This window comes from Asterias rubens, chromosome 15 (assembly GCF_902459465.1).
Source record: "Asterias rubens chromosome 15, eAstRub1.3, whole genome shotgun sequence".
NCBI classification, from domain to species: domain Eukaryota; kingdom Metazoa; phylum Echinodermata; class Asteroidea; order Forcipulatida; family Asteriidae; genus Asterias; species Asterias rubens.
In genome coordinates, this window is record NC_047076.1 from 3,045,244 (window position 1) to 3,060,236 (window position 14,993).

A 14,993-nucleotide genomic window follows, 5' to 3' on the forward strand; every position below is an offset into this window, starting at 1 on the left:
GCGGAAGCCGACCGTAGCTGCGAATTTGGACACGGGCTTTAATACTCTGATTCTTTTTGAGTAACGACCCTACGTCACTTTCCAATAATAAGGCTACTTAAAGAAACACGTTGCCTCGGATCGGTCGAGTTGGTCTTTGAAAAGCGTTTGTAACTGTTTGTTATAAAATGCATATGATTAGAAATATATTTTAAAAGTAGAATAAAATGATCCACACAAGTATCACTCAAAATTGCGTGGTTTTCCTTTCACTTTGCAAACTAACACGGTCGGCCATTTGGACTCCCATAAATGGCCGACCGTGTTTGTCGACGGGGTAAAAGGAAAACCACGCAATTATTTTCTCCCGAATCCGATGACAGATTAAGCCCAAATTTTCACAGGTTTGTTATTTGATATAGAAGTTGTGATGCACGAAGTGTGGGCCTTGGACAATACTGTTTACCGAAAGGGTCCAATGGCTTTAACAGCTACGACTTGGACTGTTGTTAAGGGGGTTGCTATGAGGGCGTCATTTACCTCACGCACAATGACGCGGCGTCACAGCCCTAGACATAATTGTATTTTTTACACTCTTGTTATTCCTTTGTAATGATCCTACGTCACTGACTAATGATGCAAGTGACCTTTACATACTACATGGTTTATAAAAATGAAGAGCGACAATACGGTAATTCAACTTCAGAATCACTACATCAACCTTGAATTGAAATGTTCCCGCCATGCTATTATCAGCGGGCGGTCACAGTGGATTTCCCGCCCTCGTGTATGGAGGTAGGTAACCTTTTCCCGCGTTCATGTTTGCGATCCGTGACATTTTCCCGCGTTTATGTTCGTGGTCCCCAGACGGCCAGACACGCGAGTCGTTACATTTCCCACGGGGAGGCAAAACTGAGTTTGTGTCTCACGTGTCTGTGAGCAGTTTCGTGCCATTCATTAAAAAGAAAAAAAGCGCGGTAATAAACGAAGTCACCATCTTCGTGACATACACGGAGTTAACGATCACAGTGACTCAGTTAATTTGAGCGTGTCTAGAGGGGAAGGTTGATGCAGACAACTGGCTGGTGTATTGACAGTCGGAGGGGGAACAACCTATGACTGTATTCTACACATCAACATGAGATGCTTTCGTCATGTGTATTCATTTTGTTTTTCGTGAATGATCGAGACCTGCCCTCTGGGGGAAATGTGACTCCGATGATAAAATGATGTTTATGGATGTGTTTCTGCAGGGCGAATCTAACTGCTGTGTTTAGAATAATATTAACGTCACTGCAATGATTGAGTTTTCGATAAGGGGCCAACCTTCACCTTTTGGAGAAACTAGCCATATTTTTATTTAAAGTGAAAGCTGTTTTAAAAATAAATCGAGATAAGAAAGCGGGATCTGCTGTGGAGCTAGCTAGAGGCGCTGATTTTGAAGAGTATTGACGAAGGAAGTGGAGTCGAGAAAGTTGAGTCGGCTGGCAAAGAAAGGTGTCAACGACAGTCAAGGGAGGTGTAGGGGTGTGGAGTGTTGCGAGTAAAAACATAGAAAGGGCGTCAAAGAGAGACACTTTAGAACCGGGGCCGACAGTAACGCGTTTTGATCAACACAAACGCCGAAACTGATCGCCAAATACACAATCTATCGCTATTATTGATGGATTTTGGATAACAATTAAAACTATGTGACGAATTTACTCATCGAAAAAAAAAAAGACGGCTTATTTAATACAAACTGAAAGACGACTAAAAGCAAATAAGGAGAGACGAAAGTGCAGTATTTCAAAAGAGAAAGCCTTGAGTTCCCTGAAAGTGTCGGCCAATATTGTGTCGAACAAGGATTCCGAAAGTTTGAAACATAGTCTACAGAAAGAAGAAGAGAGAGAGGGGGAGGGAAACACGAAAGCTCTCGACATAAAGGCATCGTAAAGAAGATCGTCACTTTAAAGGATAAATAGTTTTAACCATCCTGTGTCGACGAAGAGCTTCGTCAAATAGAGCGTCGAAGATATTTAAGAAACTATTAGTGAGCAGTCGACAAAAATGCATCGTGTAGTTTAAAAGAGCGCCACTATAGAAGGAACCACAATTTTTTCCAAAAACTATCATCATCTTGTGTCGAAGGAGGAGGGGTTCGTCAAACCAAGCGTCGAATATACTCTTTAAAAAACAAAGAGAGAGCTGTCGACGGAAAAGCATCGTGAATGAAGGATTTGAGTAAAGAGCGTCATTAAAGGAACCGCAAATTGTTTTTTGTTTTTGTAAGTAATTACCTCGTAATTTTGTGTCGAAGGAGTAGGGTTTCGTCAAACTGAGTGTCGAAGATATTCTTTAAAAACAATTATTCATTAACGAAACATAATGTTTGTCCAAGATTAATATATACTCAATCATCTTGTGTCGAAGGAGGGCTTCGTCTATAACCGAGTGTCGAAGAAACAAGCAAAGAGCTGTCGACAGAAAGGTGTTGTTAGGGACGTAAGTGAATCACAGCCATTCACGGCACCCAGGGACATCCTGAAGGCTTTGGGATTCACAACTTCATGGCCAAAGCAGCCTGGACATCTAACCGCGCTGTCCCTACCATGGCTCTGAAAGACTTCCCCTCCTCGCAGAAGAGGAAAGTTGCCTTTAGACTCGACCACCAGGAGGAGGAACACCCGGGTCCGACCACGCCCCTCAAGCTACCATTGAGGGGGATATTCGACATTGGGAGTAAACATTATGACGTCACGCTGGAGAAGGACAGGATCAGTTGGAGTCTTATACAGCCGGCGAGACACGATGGTGAGTCCTCTGGGTTGAATGGTATAATAGTGGGAGGGTTAATTTCGGTAATTAAAAAGAAGATATTGAGAAGAAGGCAAGTGGTCTATACACGATTATGTAAATGAATTTTCAATCTTTCATGCGGAACTCGCTTAGGCCTATACCATTACAGGGGGGGGGGATTTTGGCATTATCCTACCCCCAAACCACACATGCATCCTATATGGGCCTGGTGTTGAAATAAAGGTTTTATACGGTGTAGCGGTTTGGCAGAATTACAAATCTTATCATGAAATCCTAAGTTAAGTCACACAATTCAATGCTGCATCATTGTCTATCTCAACGAAAACTTGACGTCAGGTTTCTAGACTGTGGAATCACGGTGCTTACAGTGAAAGTAAATACTTTTGGTAATCACTCATGATATATAAGTTATCCCCCAAAATTTAAACCTGGGAAGTGTTACTACAGTAACGCTTCTCAGATTGTGTATTCCTGTTCAGGGAGTATTCTTCGTGCGTGGACACTTTTCGCTCCGGATTTACGGCGATATCTCGAAACGCGAACAATCGAACGGTTAAAAAAAACTAAGGGTCAACCTTGTCTTTAAGGAAGCGAAAGGTAAGGCTAAGCTAAATTTATATTTATCACGAGGTTACAAAATCGGGACACTTTCTTTTGAAATCTTCACGGTCGTCCGGAAGTGTGATTAATTTAATAACTGATATTATTTGTGTCCCTAAGAATAGACTTCAAAAACACCAAGGTTTTCTTAAGACATTTCTCGATTGCGATTGGAGCAGTTTGCGACATAGAAACTCACACGTATCTATTTGAGATATTTCTAGAACCTGGAACGAACAAAACAAATATTGAAGGTCTTTATGTTTACGACTTTTGCTTTTGAGACGTGCATGCTTGTCGTGCTTTGTGTTTGTAGTTCATCAGGATGAACTCGTTCGAAATAAAACAAACTTCATTGTTGCCAAAATACAGAATGCTCCCCTGAACGAGGTTACACTAGTTATGTTGTTGGTGTAAAGAGTCACCAAAACAGCTGCTCGGGTTCCATATTTTGGTTTGCGTCGTTGTCGTTTACTTGTCGTCGTTGGTAGTGTTGTTGTTGTTGTTGTTGTTTTAATTGTTTGCTAAAAAAGATATTCAAAAGACCACTTGGTGTGTCTCAACATATTTTATGCATGAAATAACAAACCTGTGAAATTGGTCGTCGAAGTTGCGAGATAATAATAAAAGAAAAAACACATTGTCACAAGAAGTTGTGTGCTTTCAGATGCTTTATTTCGAGACCTCAAATTCTAATTCTGAGGTCTCTAAATCAAATTCGTGGAAAATTACTTCTTTCTCGAAAACTACGTCACTTCAGTGGGAGCCTTTTCTCACAATGTTTTAAACTACCAACAGCTACTCATTACTCATTACCAAGTAATTTTGTGTATGTTAATAGTTATTTTGAGTCATTACCAATAGTGTCCACTGCCTTTAAGAAGTTGATTATTGTAATTCTTATGAAAAAAACTAAACAATACAGGGCAAATTGGAAGCAGAGGCGCCTCGGTCTCCATGCACGACGTGTACGCCGTCAAGATCAAGAGGGTGCAAAAACCGGGCAAGAACCGGGGATATCCGAAGGGCGTGACCCTGTCCGTAGCCACGCCCTGCAAGAAGGATCCGAACATACTGACAGAGGACTGCGTCACACTGCGGTCGACCAATGAGGAGAACTGTCAGACGTGGTGCAGCGCTATCGACTCCGTGTTGAAAGGTAAACCCCACCCCTTTATATGTAAACTATGTAGATTTTATAGAATGCAAATAGCATATTCAAAGGTAAGTGAAGTTCTGGTTTGGGTGCTGTCAAAACAAGGTTTCCGCGCTCGTATTTTGTAGAGGTATCGCTTTTTCCAGACAACACGAATAGACTAACAGCAAATCCTGATTTATGCCCCGCAATGTTAAAGGAACAGAGTTGGTCAATAAAAAGCTTTTGTAACCGTTTGTTATGAAATGCATATGGTTGGAAAGATGTTTTAAAAGTATAATACAATGATCCACACATAAATATGCCCCGAAATTGCGTGGTTTTCCTTTTACTTTGCGAACTAACACGGTCGGCCATATGGGAGTCAGAAATTTGACTCCCATAAATGGCCGACCGTGTTAGGCGACGAGTTAAAAGGAAAACCGTGCTATTTCGAGGCATGTTTGTGTGAATTATTGTATTCTACTTTTATAACATCTTTCTACCCATACGCATTTTATAACAAACGGTTACAAATGCCTTTTTTTTAAGACCAACTCGACCGATCCATGACAACGTGTTCCTTTAAACTTACTCGAGCATTCGTAAAGTACACATTCCTTCAAGGCCACCTTCATTTAAAATGCTTTAATATCTTAGTGACCCAAATACCCAGATATTAACAAGATCCAGGGTTAAGTGGGTATTGATTTTCGTTCCTTAAGATGGTGTGAACATCACTCTTATTGAGTCCCAGTCCCAACCTCCTTGGCCTCTTGAAATATTAATCAGCCCCCCCCCCCCCAAAAAAAAAGGAGCAAGATGGAAACCCTAGATTAAGAATGTCAAGCACATCATGCCAGGAGCAGTGTGACCTTTGAATAATCGGTTACACTTTACTTATATAGAACAACAGGTTTATATAGGTTGCGTACAGTAACTGAATCATACGAGTGATTTTCCAGTGAATTCTTTTCTTCACAGAACTCGGGAAAGTACTGAGTATGCAATGCTTTAATACACATCGGTGTAAGGGTGAAATAAATTATAGCTGAAAAACATTATCATCTGAGTGTGTTGCCTGTGGACTTTTCCACAGTTCTCGGGAAAGTACCTAGTTGACATTGCTGGACACTGGACACTATTGTTAATTGTCAAAGACCAGTCTTCTTACTTGGTGTATCTCAACATATAAAAAAAGAGACACCCTTGTCACACGAAGTTGTGTGCTTTCAGATGCTTGATTTCGGGACCTCAAATTCTAAATCTGAGGTCTCGAAATCAAAATCGTGGAAAATTACTTCTTTCTCAAAAACTACGTCACTTCAGAGGGAGCCGTTTCTCACAATGTTTTATACTATCAACCTCTCCCCCATTACTCGTTACCAAGTAAGGTTTTATGCTAATAATTATGTTGAGTAATTACCAATCGTGTCCAGTGTCTTTGATATACATCGGTGTGAGGGTACATACAAATTACAACTGAAAAAAAACCCGGTATAAACTCTTTTACTGACATATTCATCAACACACAATTGGCATTCTATACTGTTTGTTTTTACTCGACACGCTGAAAGCTTTTGGGCACATCTGGACATTGGAAAGTATGAGTACTTGAACACTCCCGTGACATCTCTTGGTAACCAATCCACTTGTCGATTCTGTACTAATGTACCAGTCAAAAAATGTGACTGATTGTACTAGACCAACTCAACTGACGTCATCACACGGGTCTTTTTTTTCTGATAGCTATAGTCTTTAACGTGTTATACAGCATAGCGCCAAATTTCGGCGAGAAAAACGGTAGAAACATTTTACGCATTCATTTTAGGAGTGCCGTTATCAAACGCTAACCTTCCCTATAAAGAAAGAAGAGACACATTTACGCGATGTCCCGTTAAGTGCATTATAACTGATACGCCCCGTAGCCTAGTTTCAAGTCGTCACATAGTCCCTCTAGGCGCGTGGCGTGTTTCAACACCAATATATCATGGATCTGTTATGACAATATTTTGTTTGATTAGAACAGACGATCCTGCTGCCAGTGTCTGCAATCATTCATAAAGGAGAATGTGAAGGGGGGGGGGGGCTGAAAAGCTGTTGATTGATCGATTGTTACATATCCATATTTTAACCTAGCTTTGTGTGTCTCTATTCATAGTAGAGTCGCATTTTAGCCGAGCACTATCGTTATTTATTGCTGTGTTGTAACGAACCGGGCGCACCGGCTGTTACAAAGCCATTCAGGACGTTTGGGTTAAAGTTGAACCGTCGCGACGTTTGGTACCAGACTGTTTAGTTTTGGGGTTCAACTCTGACCCGGAAGTTAATGGCACTAAGCATGTCTACCGTTTTGGCGTACGACTTGGCTTTTATCCCATGCAATTACATAAAGATGTTAAAGGCACTGGACGCAAAAATATACAAAGAGTGAAATATACAATTACAAGTATAAGCAGATTACAAATAAGCAGCTTCAAACAAATGAGGTTTTTAACAGAGACTTAGAACAGTGTAAAGCACTGGCGAATATGCACAGGAAGACTATTCCAAAGAAATGGAGCAGCGTGAAGAAAATTATCTTTGACCGTAAAAATGGAAAAAGCGCTTGTAGTTGAAAGCAATGACTGTTTAGATGAACATTGCATTTGAAAAAGGTATCGTGCTACCGAATTCACTGTTGTTCGAAAACTGCTTTATCTACCTCTTTGTTTCATACCGGAGCACGCAGGCACCTGACAATATCATAAACAAAAAGACCTGGATATTTTTTAAACACCCACGAACAAGAACTAATTTCATGAAATTTGTAGACAAATTGGACAGTCTACAATATTGTCACCCCTCACTAAAAGGATTCCTCTTTATTCTAGAATACTGGGCCACCAAATTGGAATCGTGCCCGTAGGTGAAACGGAGCGACAAATGGGTTTGTCGCACGTGAGGAACCTTCAGTTAACAATTTAAAGTCGTTGCCAGTCGTTGTTGGTCTTCTAGACATGAAGATAATTAAGCATTCGACATGATTCAAGTAACTATGTCGTGTTCCCTATGTAAGATCTGAGGTTTGTACAGTCAATACGCGAAAGTTTTACGTTTGGTTTGTTGAAGCTTTACGTTTGAGCATAACGTTGGCCACACGGATATTACAATTCAAATCAATTCAATTCATCTCACTATTTCCATAATATTTCAAAGTGTACATGTAAACAACCAATTATAAAGAATGTAATATGACCAAAGTTCGTCCGGTAAACCGTTTTGTCGAACACATTACGTCCGACACACGTAATGTGTTCACGTATTACCTTAGGTAAGACCCTATCGTTCAAAAACCTGTTTCGTCAAACACTACGTTGTCATATTCCGTCGTCAGCCATATTACGTCCGACAAACTGTTAAAGACCAATTACTGCCGACAGACCGTCACTTCCGACAAACAGGTGTTTAAAACCAATAACATCTGACACGTGGTTATAAGTTCAAAGTAATTACGTCTGAAACGGTTACGTCAAATGTGAATTAATGTCCACAAGGTCAAAATGTTGCATCGAACCCTTGAAGTAAAACTTACAGAACCGGCCGTCAGTTAAGTTAACGATATTGGAACAAAAATTACCGTACATTTCAAATTGCCTTGCCTTTTTACATTTTCCATAACGAGGAAGAACTTATTCCTTTGTTGAATCGAAATAAATTATTCCATTATTGCATTGAAAATAGATTCACTACAAGTCGTTTCAATCCGATACTTCAATAACAAATGGAATCCTGCATATCGTTGGGAAAGTGTTCTTAAAATAGTTTGTACCAAGTCCAAACATTGTGACAGTGAGCTAAGCCAAGGTTATCTATAAATTCATCCCATTCCTTCTTTCAACCCACACAAAAAGCTCTCTATACATATTTTTTAACCTTGCAACGTTGTCGATTTGTTATTGTTTCTCCGTTGTCAATGGAAACGAACTGAACACGCAAAAAAAAACTTCATTAAAATTTGATTCCTCTAAACCGATGGAATTAAAAAAGGTAATCGGATTACTTTTGTTTACAAACATTTTTTTTGACCGTTTGATTTGATTGTTAATCTAGCCTGTATGAATGTAGGTGTACACAATTAAACCACTGTGAATTTTTTTTCAAAAGGTGGTCTTCGACAGTCCGTAAAGATTGTCCTTGCAGGAAGAGCAATCCCTATACAGGAATACACAATCTGAAAAGCGTTAGGAAGTTCAGATTCAAATTTGGGGGCACAAAAACTGTTACCTTTTTATAGAACCACATTACTCCGAAGTCATACCTTCCCTTTAAAGCCATTGTACACTTTCGGTAAACAGTATTGACCAAGGCCCACACTTCGTGTACCACAACTTATTTATAAAATAACAAACCTGTGAAAATTTAGGCTCAATCAGTCATCGGAGTCGTGAGAAAACAACGGGAAAACCCACCCATGTTTCCGCACGTTTCGCCGTGTCATGACATGCGTTCAAAATAAATCCGTAAATCTCGATATCGAGAATTGATATTGTTTTATGTTTTCTCAAAAAGTAAGCATTTCATGGAATAACGTTTCAAGTCGTTCACCATTACCTCCTGTAAACCCTGTAGGTTATTTGCAAATCTGTGAACTTTTTTGTTTTGTTTTCTGTTCCGAAAGTGTCCATTGGCTTTAAGCCTATACGCCACACAATTTTTAAATTAAACTATTGTCAAAAGAAATAAAGAGAGAGAGAGAGAGCAGTCGTATCATATTCTTCGTTACCATGAGAACCTATACCGTCTTCAAGGAGCCTTGGAAATATATATCCATTGAGTTATTTGAAAGACTTATACAATGATAAAACCTCTCTTAATTCTAGAGACGAACACACATCAGGTCATATACTTAAAGGCATTTGACTAGTTTGTAATTACTCAAAATAATTGATAACATAAAAAACTTACTTGGTAACGAGCAACGGAGAGCTGTTGATAGCATAAAACGGCTCCCTCTGAAGTGAAAAACGGCTCCCTCTGAAGTAGTTTCTGAGAAAGAGGTAATTTCTCACTCAAATAAAAAAACAAAAAACATTCAGCTGAATCCTTTTACATGCTTCTGTAAGCACACAAAGTAATGCAATACGTGTGTTTTCCTTTTATTATTCTCTTGCAACTTCAACGAGTCAACATTTTCACAGGTTTGTTATTTTATGCATAATGTTGAGATATAACAAATGAGAAGACCAAACGTGTCCAGTGCCTTTAATTCGAGAGACGAACCGAAATCAGGTCATGGGCGCACGCTGGCTAACTGTCACTCGGTCACGGAGTCAGAACAAAAATAATACCTATTTTTGTCTTAGTCGTTCTTCATTGCATGCGGCGACGACACAAATGAATAATGGCTATATTCTTCTTATTTATAGGCGATTATGCTAATTTATTTCCAAAAGAACATATATATATATTTAATATTGTATTGAAAATGTGATTATTAAAGTGAACAGTTACTAGATCTGAGGCTTGTTTTGAATAACTGTGAATTCTACCAATCCCAAAATCTATTTCGCAGTTGAATTATGTTGTTTTGCTGGGGGGGGGGGGCGGGGCACACATAACTTTGCTACTTTGTGTCCAATTGAGTTTGTTTATATATTATTATTTTATTATTTATTGTTTTATTACTTCGTACAGTAAAATTAAAATGCAAAGTATTTGAATTAAACATTAATTATTAAACAAATAATCATTAAACATTAAACAGTACACAGTTATACTTGAGGTATGACAAATAAACACGCATGCATAGTTTTTTTTTGAAGCGTGGATCTCAAGAGATGCCTGATCGACGGACAAACACACAACAGGAACAAACAATGAGAACAAGCAAACCTAAATCGATTCTCGACCATTAGAAAAAAAAACGACATACGGATATTGTTTATATATGTACGGGATCACTTTTAAAAATAGATTTCTACGTAGTAAATATGTTGATTGTGCGTATAATTTCCATCTTCAAAATCATTGTTCGGAACACAATTTCATCAACTGATTTGCATCAACTCAACCCTTCATGTAATAAAGCATCAATTTAATCAAAGAAAAATTCCAATTTCATTGAAATATTGTACTCGTTCATTATCTAGCTCGCCCGAGCACAATTTTGTTCCATGCACACCAAAATTGCCATGCCGTATAGTGCTTTACAATGGGGGAATGTTTTGCTCTAAATCGATTCAAAAAGGTTATCCTTTAAAGGCAGTGGACACTATTGGTAATTACTCAAAATAATTATCAGCATAAAACCTCACTTGGTAATGAGTAATGGAGAGAGGTTGATAGTATAAAACATTGTGAGAAACGGCTCCCTCTGAAGTGGCGTAGTTATCGAGAAAGAAGTAATTTTCCACGAATTTGATTTCGAGACCTCAAGTTTAGAATTTGAGGTCTCGAAATCAAGCATCTGAAAGCACACAACTTCGTGTGACAAAGGGTGTTTTTTTTTCATAGTTATCTCGCAACTCCGATGACCAATCAAGCTCAAATTTTCACAAGTTTGTTATTTTATGCATATGTTGAGATACACCGAGTGAGAAGACTGGTCTGTGACAATTACCAATAGTGTCCACTGTCTTTAAACAGATTAGGACACTTTTTGACGACGGCAATTCTCTACTACAGGAGAAAACAAATTGCCACTCGAGCCTGATCTAAAACTTGATTTACAATCCGAAGCAAACCAAAACCCTACCATTAAAACATGATTAAACTATAGTCGAAACTTTGAGACCAATTTTAAGAACTCGCTCCGCGGTATAGACAATGTGACCTATGTTTACATTCAAACCGCTCTCTGTTGACAAAAAAAACCCACTGTATACGTCATGTTTCGCCGGGAAAAAAGACACGTAGTCATGGTAAGATTGCATACACTTTCTAGCTGGCTGCCAAAAACCCAAGGTTTTGCCCGGCGGTATGCGCGCGAATCATGTTATGGTTTTCGTGTGACGTCAGAGGTCACATCGTCTGTAGTGCAGTTAATAAGTTCCTATAATCTAAAAGTAGTATTCCCAGCCGATTTTCTAAACCATCCAACCAGGCAATAAGCAGGACAGTTCTTTTCAGAACTGAGAAGTCTCCCGAACAATCCGATAAATCTACTCAGCGGTAGTAGAATATAATATAAGCAAGACAGTTTTTTAAGAACAAACTCTACCTGGCAAGTAGATAAACACAACTATGGTGTTCCGCAAACCAAATATATATTTATACCTCACCATGCAATGCATCAAATCTTATGATTAAACTATCTCCAAAATTCCCAGAGGACCTTACCACCTTTCACTGAAAAAAATTCCTTAGTCAATAATTCCTTTTTGATAGAAAGGATGTCATTGTTGTTACCCTATTTCTCAAAGGGCAGAATGACTTATGCGAAATTGAACACGTCATACCTTTTTACTGGCTCTGTACATCGCGCGCTTTCCTCCAATGCAATAGATTATACACGTGGGGTGTCTTTCAAACTGAGATTTATTAAAAACCCGAGAATTTCAGACACTTGACGGGGAAAAAACAGGAAATGAATGTTTCATGTTACGGTCTTTAATTTAGGAAGCACGGCTGTCAGCTATTTTGACCTTTAATCACCTCCATTTACTCGGCGATGTGTTTTTCTTCTGTCAAAATAAAAGGGGCCCATTTCAACATTTTGCCTTGCAGAACAAAATGATAATATTATGCTTACAAGATTGATTGTATTGACTAAGCAAAAAAAGTGGAAAAACGAATTATAATAAAATGTCATTTTGTATATAATTTAAAATATCATGTTGATGCTTCTTTTGTTTGTTTGTTTAAAAATGTTTTACTTTTACTGAATGCGACTAAACTATAAGATTGTTGGTGCTTAACACGGCCTAATTTCGGCTTCAGCAGACATAGGTGCTTAACGATTTTACGCTTAGCAAAAATAAACAGGAAACCAGTCTCAATCGGTATGTATTACACGTGACATTTTGGCTGGTAACCATATTCTGGTCAGAACAATATTTTAAGCTGCTTACATTTTTTGCTTAAGAAGCTCTACAACTTAATTTGGTACAGTTTATACGGAAATTGGAAATTGCGTAATCGAAATAACTGTTTCCAATGTTTGATACAATTACATTAAAACCACGAGCCGACAACTTGTCACAAATCTCCCCAAAATCAAAAACCCAGGTTAGCTTTTACTCAACATTCTCAAAAATGGTGACTTTAAAATGTGGGTAAATTTGCCCAGGTCGCTAGAGGCATCAAACCGGGGCGATAAAGCGTAAATCAACTGCATACGGTGCCACGTGCGTCACGACCGATAACTCAGAGGAATTACTTTTCCCCAGCCTGGCATTTTGCTTAAAAAGGAAAGAACAAGAAGAGGTAGAATAAAAAGTAAGCCTGGCATTTACTTGTGTAATTACACGTCAAGCCTGATCTGTGTTGAATGAAATAAAACCCACTTTACTTTACTCCGGAAATGAAAATAGTGAAAGCTAAACCCTTGTAGAAAGACTAGTCACCTATAGCCGAAGAATCTGTGTTTATGGTTTTTTTTTTTACACTGTATTATACGCGCCCAATCCACCCCTAATCATAATCCCGTACCCTATCGCATTGAATTGAAAGGAAGATTAGGTTTGGGAAAGAGCGTCTTAAAGGCAAGGTACACTTCTGCTTTTCGGAACCATTCGATTGTGTTAATCCTAGATAAAATTGTAGAATAGATGTAAACAATAAAACTAATACCTGCAAATTTCAATTCTAAAGATATGCTAGATACGGCCAAACGCCCTCACTAATATTAACCGTAACACTACAACATACACCGTTTGTCGTGATTTTGATAAAGAGGTAACCTATGGCTAATTACACTCCCAAATTTGAACCTCAGATTCCAATTTGGGAGCATAAAAGCTGTTAAAAAGGCGCTAAAATGATAATCGGCGTACGATCTAATTCTACGGAGCCCCTTAAGGGAAAGGTAAAAACATTTCTTCCCCCCTAAATATTGTTTCGTTTCCTCGAAATTGAACATAATAATATTTCGAACAAATTGAATTATTATTTCGAGGAACGAAATAATAGTTCACGGGAATGAAACGACATTTCGAGAGAACGAAATATTTTCAGTATATTTTGTACCTTTTCCCATATATTTCGGATAAGGCAGACATTATACATATACAATCGGCTTCGCTGTAGTGTTTTGTTATAATTTATTATTCAATGCAAACTTAATGAACAGTGATAATTTATCGGCTTCATTTTCCACTCCATGTGCACGCGTCATCAATCAATGTAGAAGACATGTCCAGGTACCCGCAACCATCTTTTTGTAACAATGAATTCACAATTCCTGATTTCATGTAGTATAAAAGAAGCAATTTCTTAAAAGCCTTCTCAAGGGAGTCACGTGACAGAGTTCCTTTTTTTCTCTTTGTACGTTTCTTTCTTGTTTGTTTGATGTTAATACGTTTGATAGATGCTTATTTTTGTATATTATGAAAGCATGCAGGGGAATGTAGCAGAGAGGGATGGGTAGAGTGATGTATCGCCGGCCGTACACATGACGATAGTTGGCGTACCTAATATTATCTTTGGGCTTTGGGGGAGCTGAGAAAAGTCTGGGAGAGTGGAGTAGTGGGGCTGATTGGTTGCTGGGGGACTGTGGAGTCTTGGTGGTTGGGTGACTGGGTACTTGGGAACTGCGTGGCTGGGTGACTGGGAACTGTGGGACTGGGGTTTGGGGGACCGTGGAGCCTGGGTGGCTGGTGTGGGGGGGGGGGGGGACTGGGGACTGGATAGGTGACTTTGGAACTGGGTGACTGTGTTATTTTTGTATATTATGTGTGGCTTGGTGACTGGGAACTGTGTGGCTTGGGTTTAGCGGGCGGTGGAGTCCAGGTGGCTGGGTGACTGGGGTTGGGTGACTGTGGGACTGGGGGACTGCGGACTGGATAGGTGACTGTGGGACTAGGTGACAAGGGGAATAATGGACAACTATTTTGCTTATCGGTAAAACTTGTAGGTACGTCACACTTGCTTTCAAAACGTCACAGTATTAAACTCAAAAACCCTCTAAAATCATAATAAAAACAAATAAAAAAAGTACGTGCAGTAATGTTGTGTACATATAAAATCATTCACGAGCGGTCGATCCCATTATACTGGTTTTTCTGCCCTATTTCATGAGTAAGAATGGTGTTTTCTTGTTTCAACGAGAAAACACAAACGAGCACCATCGAGTTTAAGACAAACAATCAAACGAAAAGAGAGAAACTATCCACGGTCATAGTAAACGGTTTTTTTCCCCACCGGGTTCAGACCGTGTGTCTTTCTAAATTGTTTTGTTTTGGATTTTTGTACATGATCTTCCCCTCGGCTCGTAATAGCACGAATGCAGCCGTTGTTCAAATCACGACCGCGTCGGTGCGTGATGACATACAAGAAGGGG

General features: G+C 39.1%; 1 protein-coding gene across 1 annotated transcript in view; it reads left to right on the forward strand.

Moving 5' to 3' along the window:
• The first annotated feature begins 988 nt into the window (after positions 1 to 988).
• Positions 989 to 14,993, forward strand: part of LOC117300384 (ceramide kinase-like protein) — a 31,416-nt gene continuing 17,411 nt past the window's right edge. The window contains exons 1-2 of the mRNA XM_033784164.1: positions 989 to 2,772; positions 4,304 to 4,537. Coding sequence (XP_033640055.1) covers positions 2,529 to 2,772; positions 4,304 to 4,537 — 478 coding nt within the window. The 5' untranslated portion in view covers positions 989 to 2,528. The remainder of the gene's footprint in view (positions 2,773 to 4,303; positions 4,538 to 14,993) is intronic.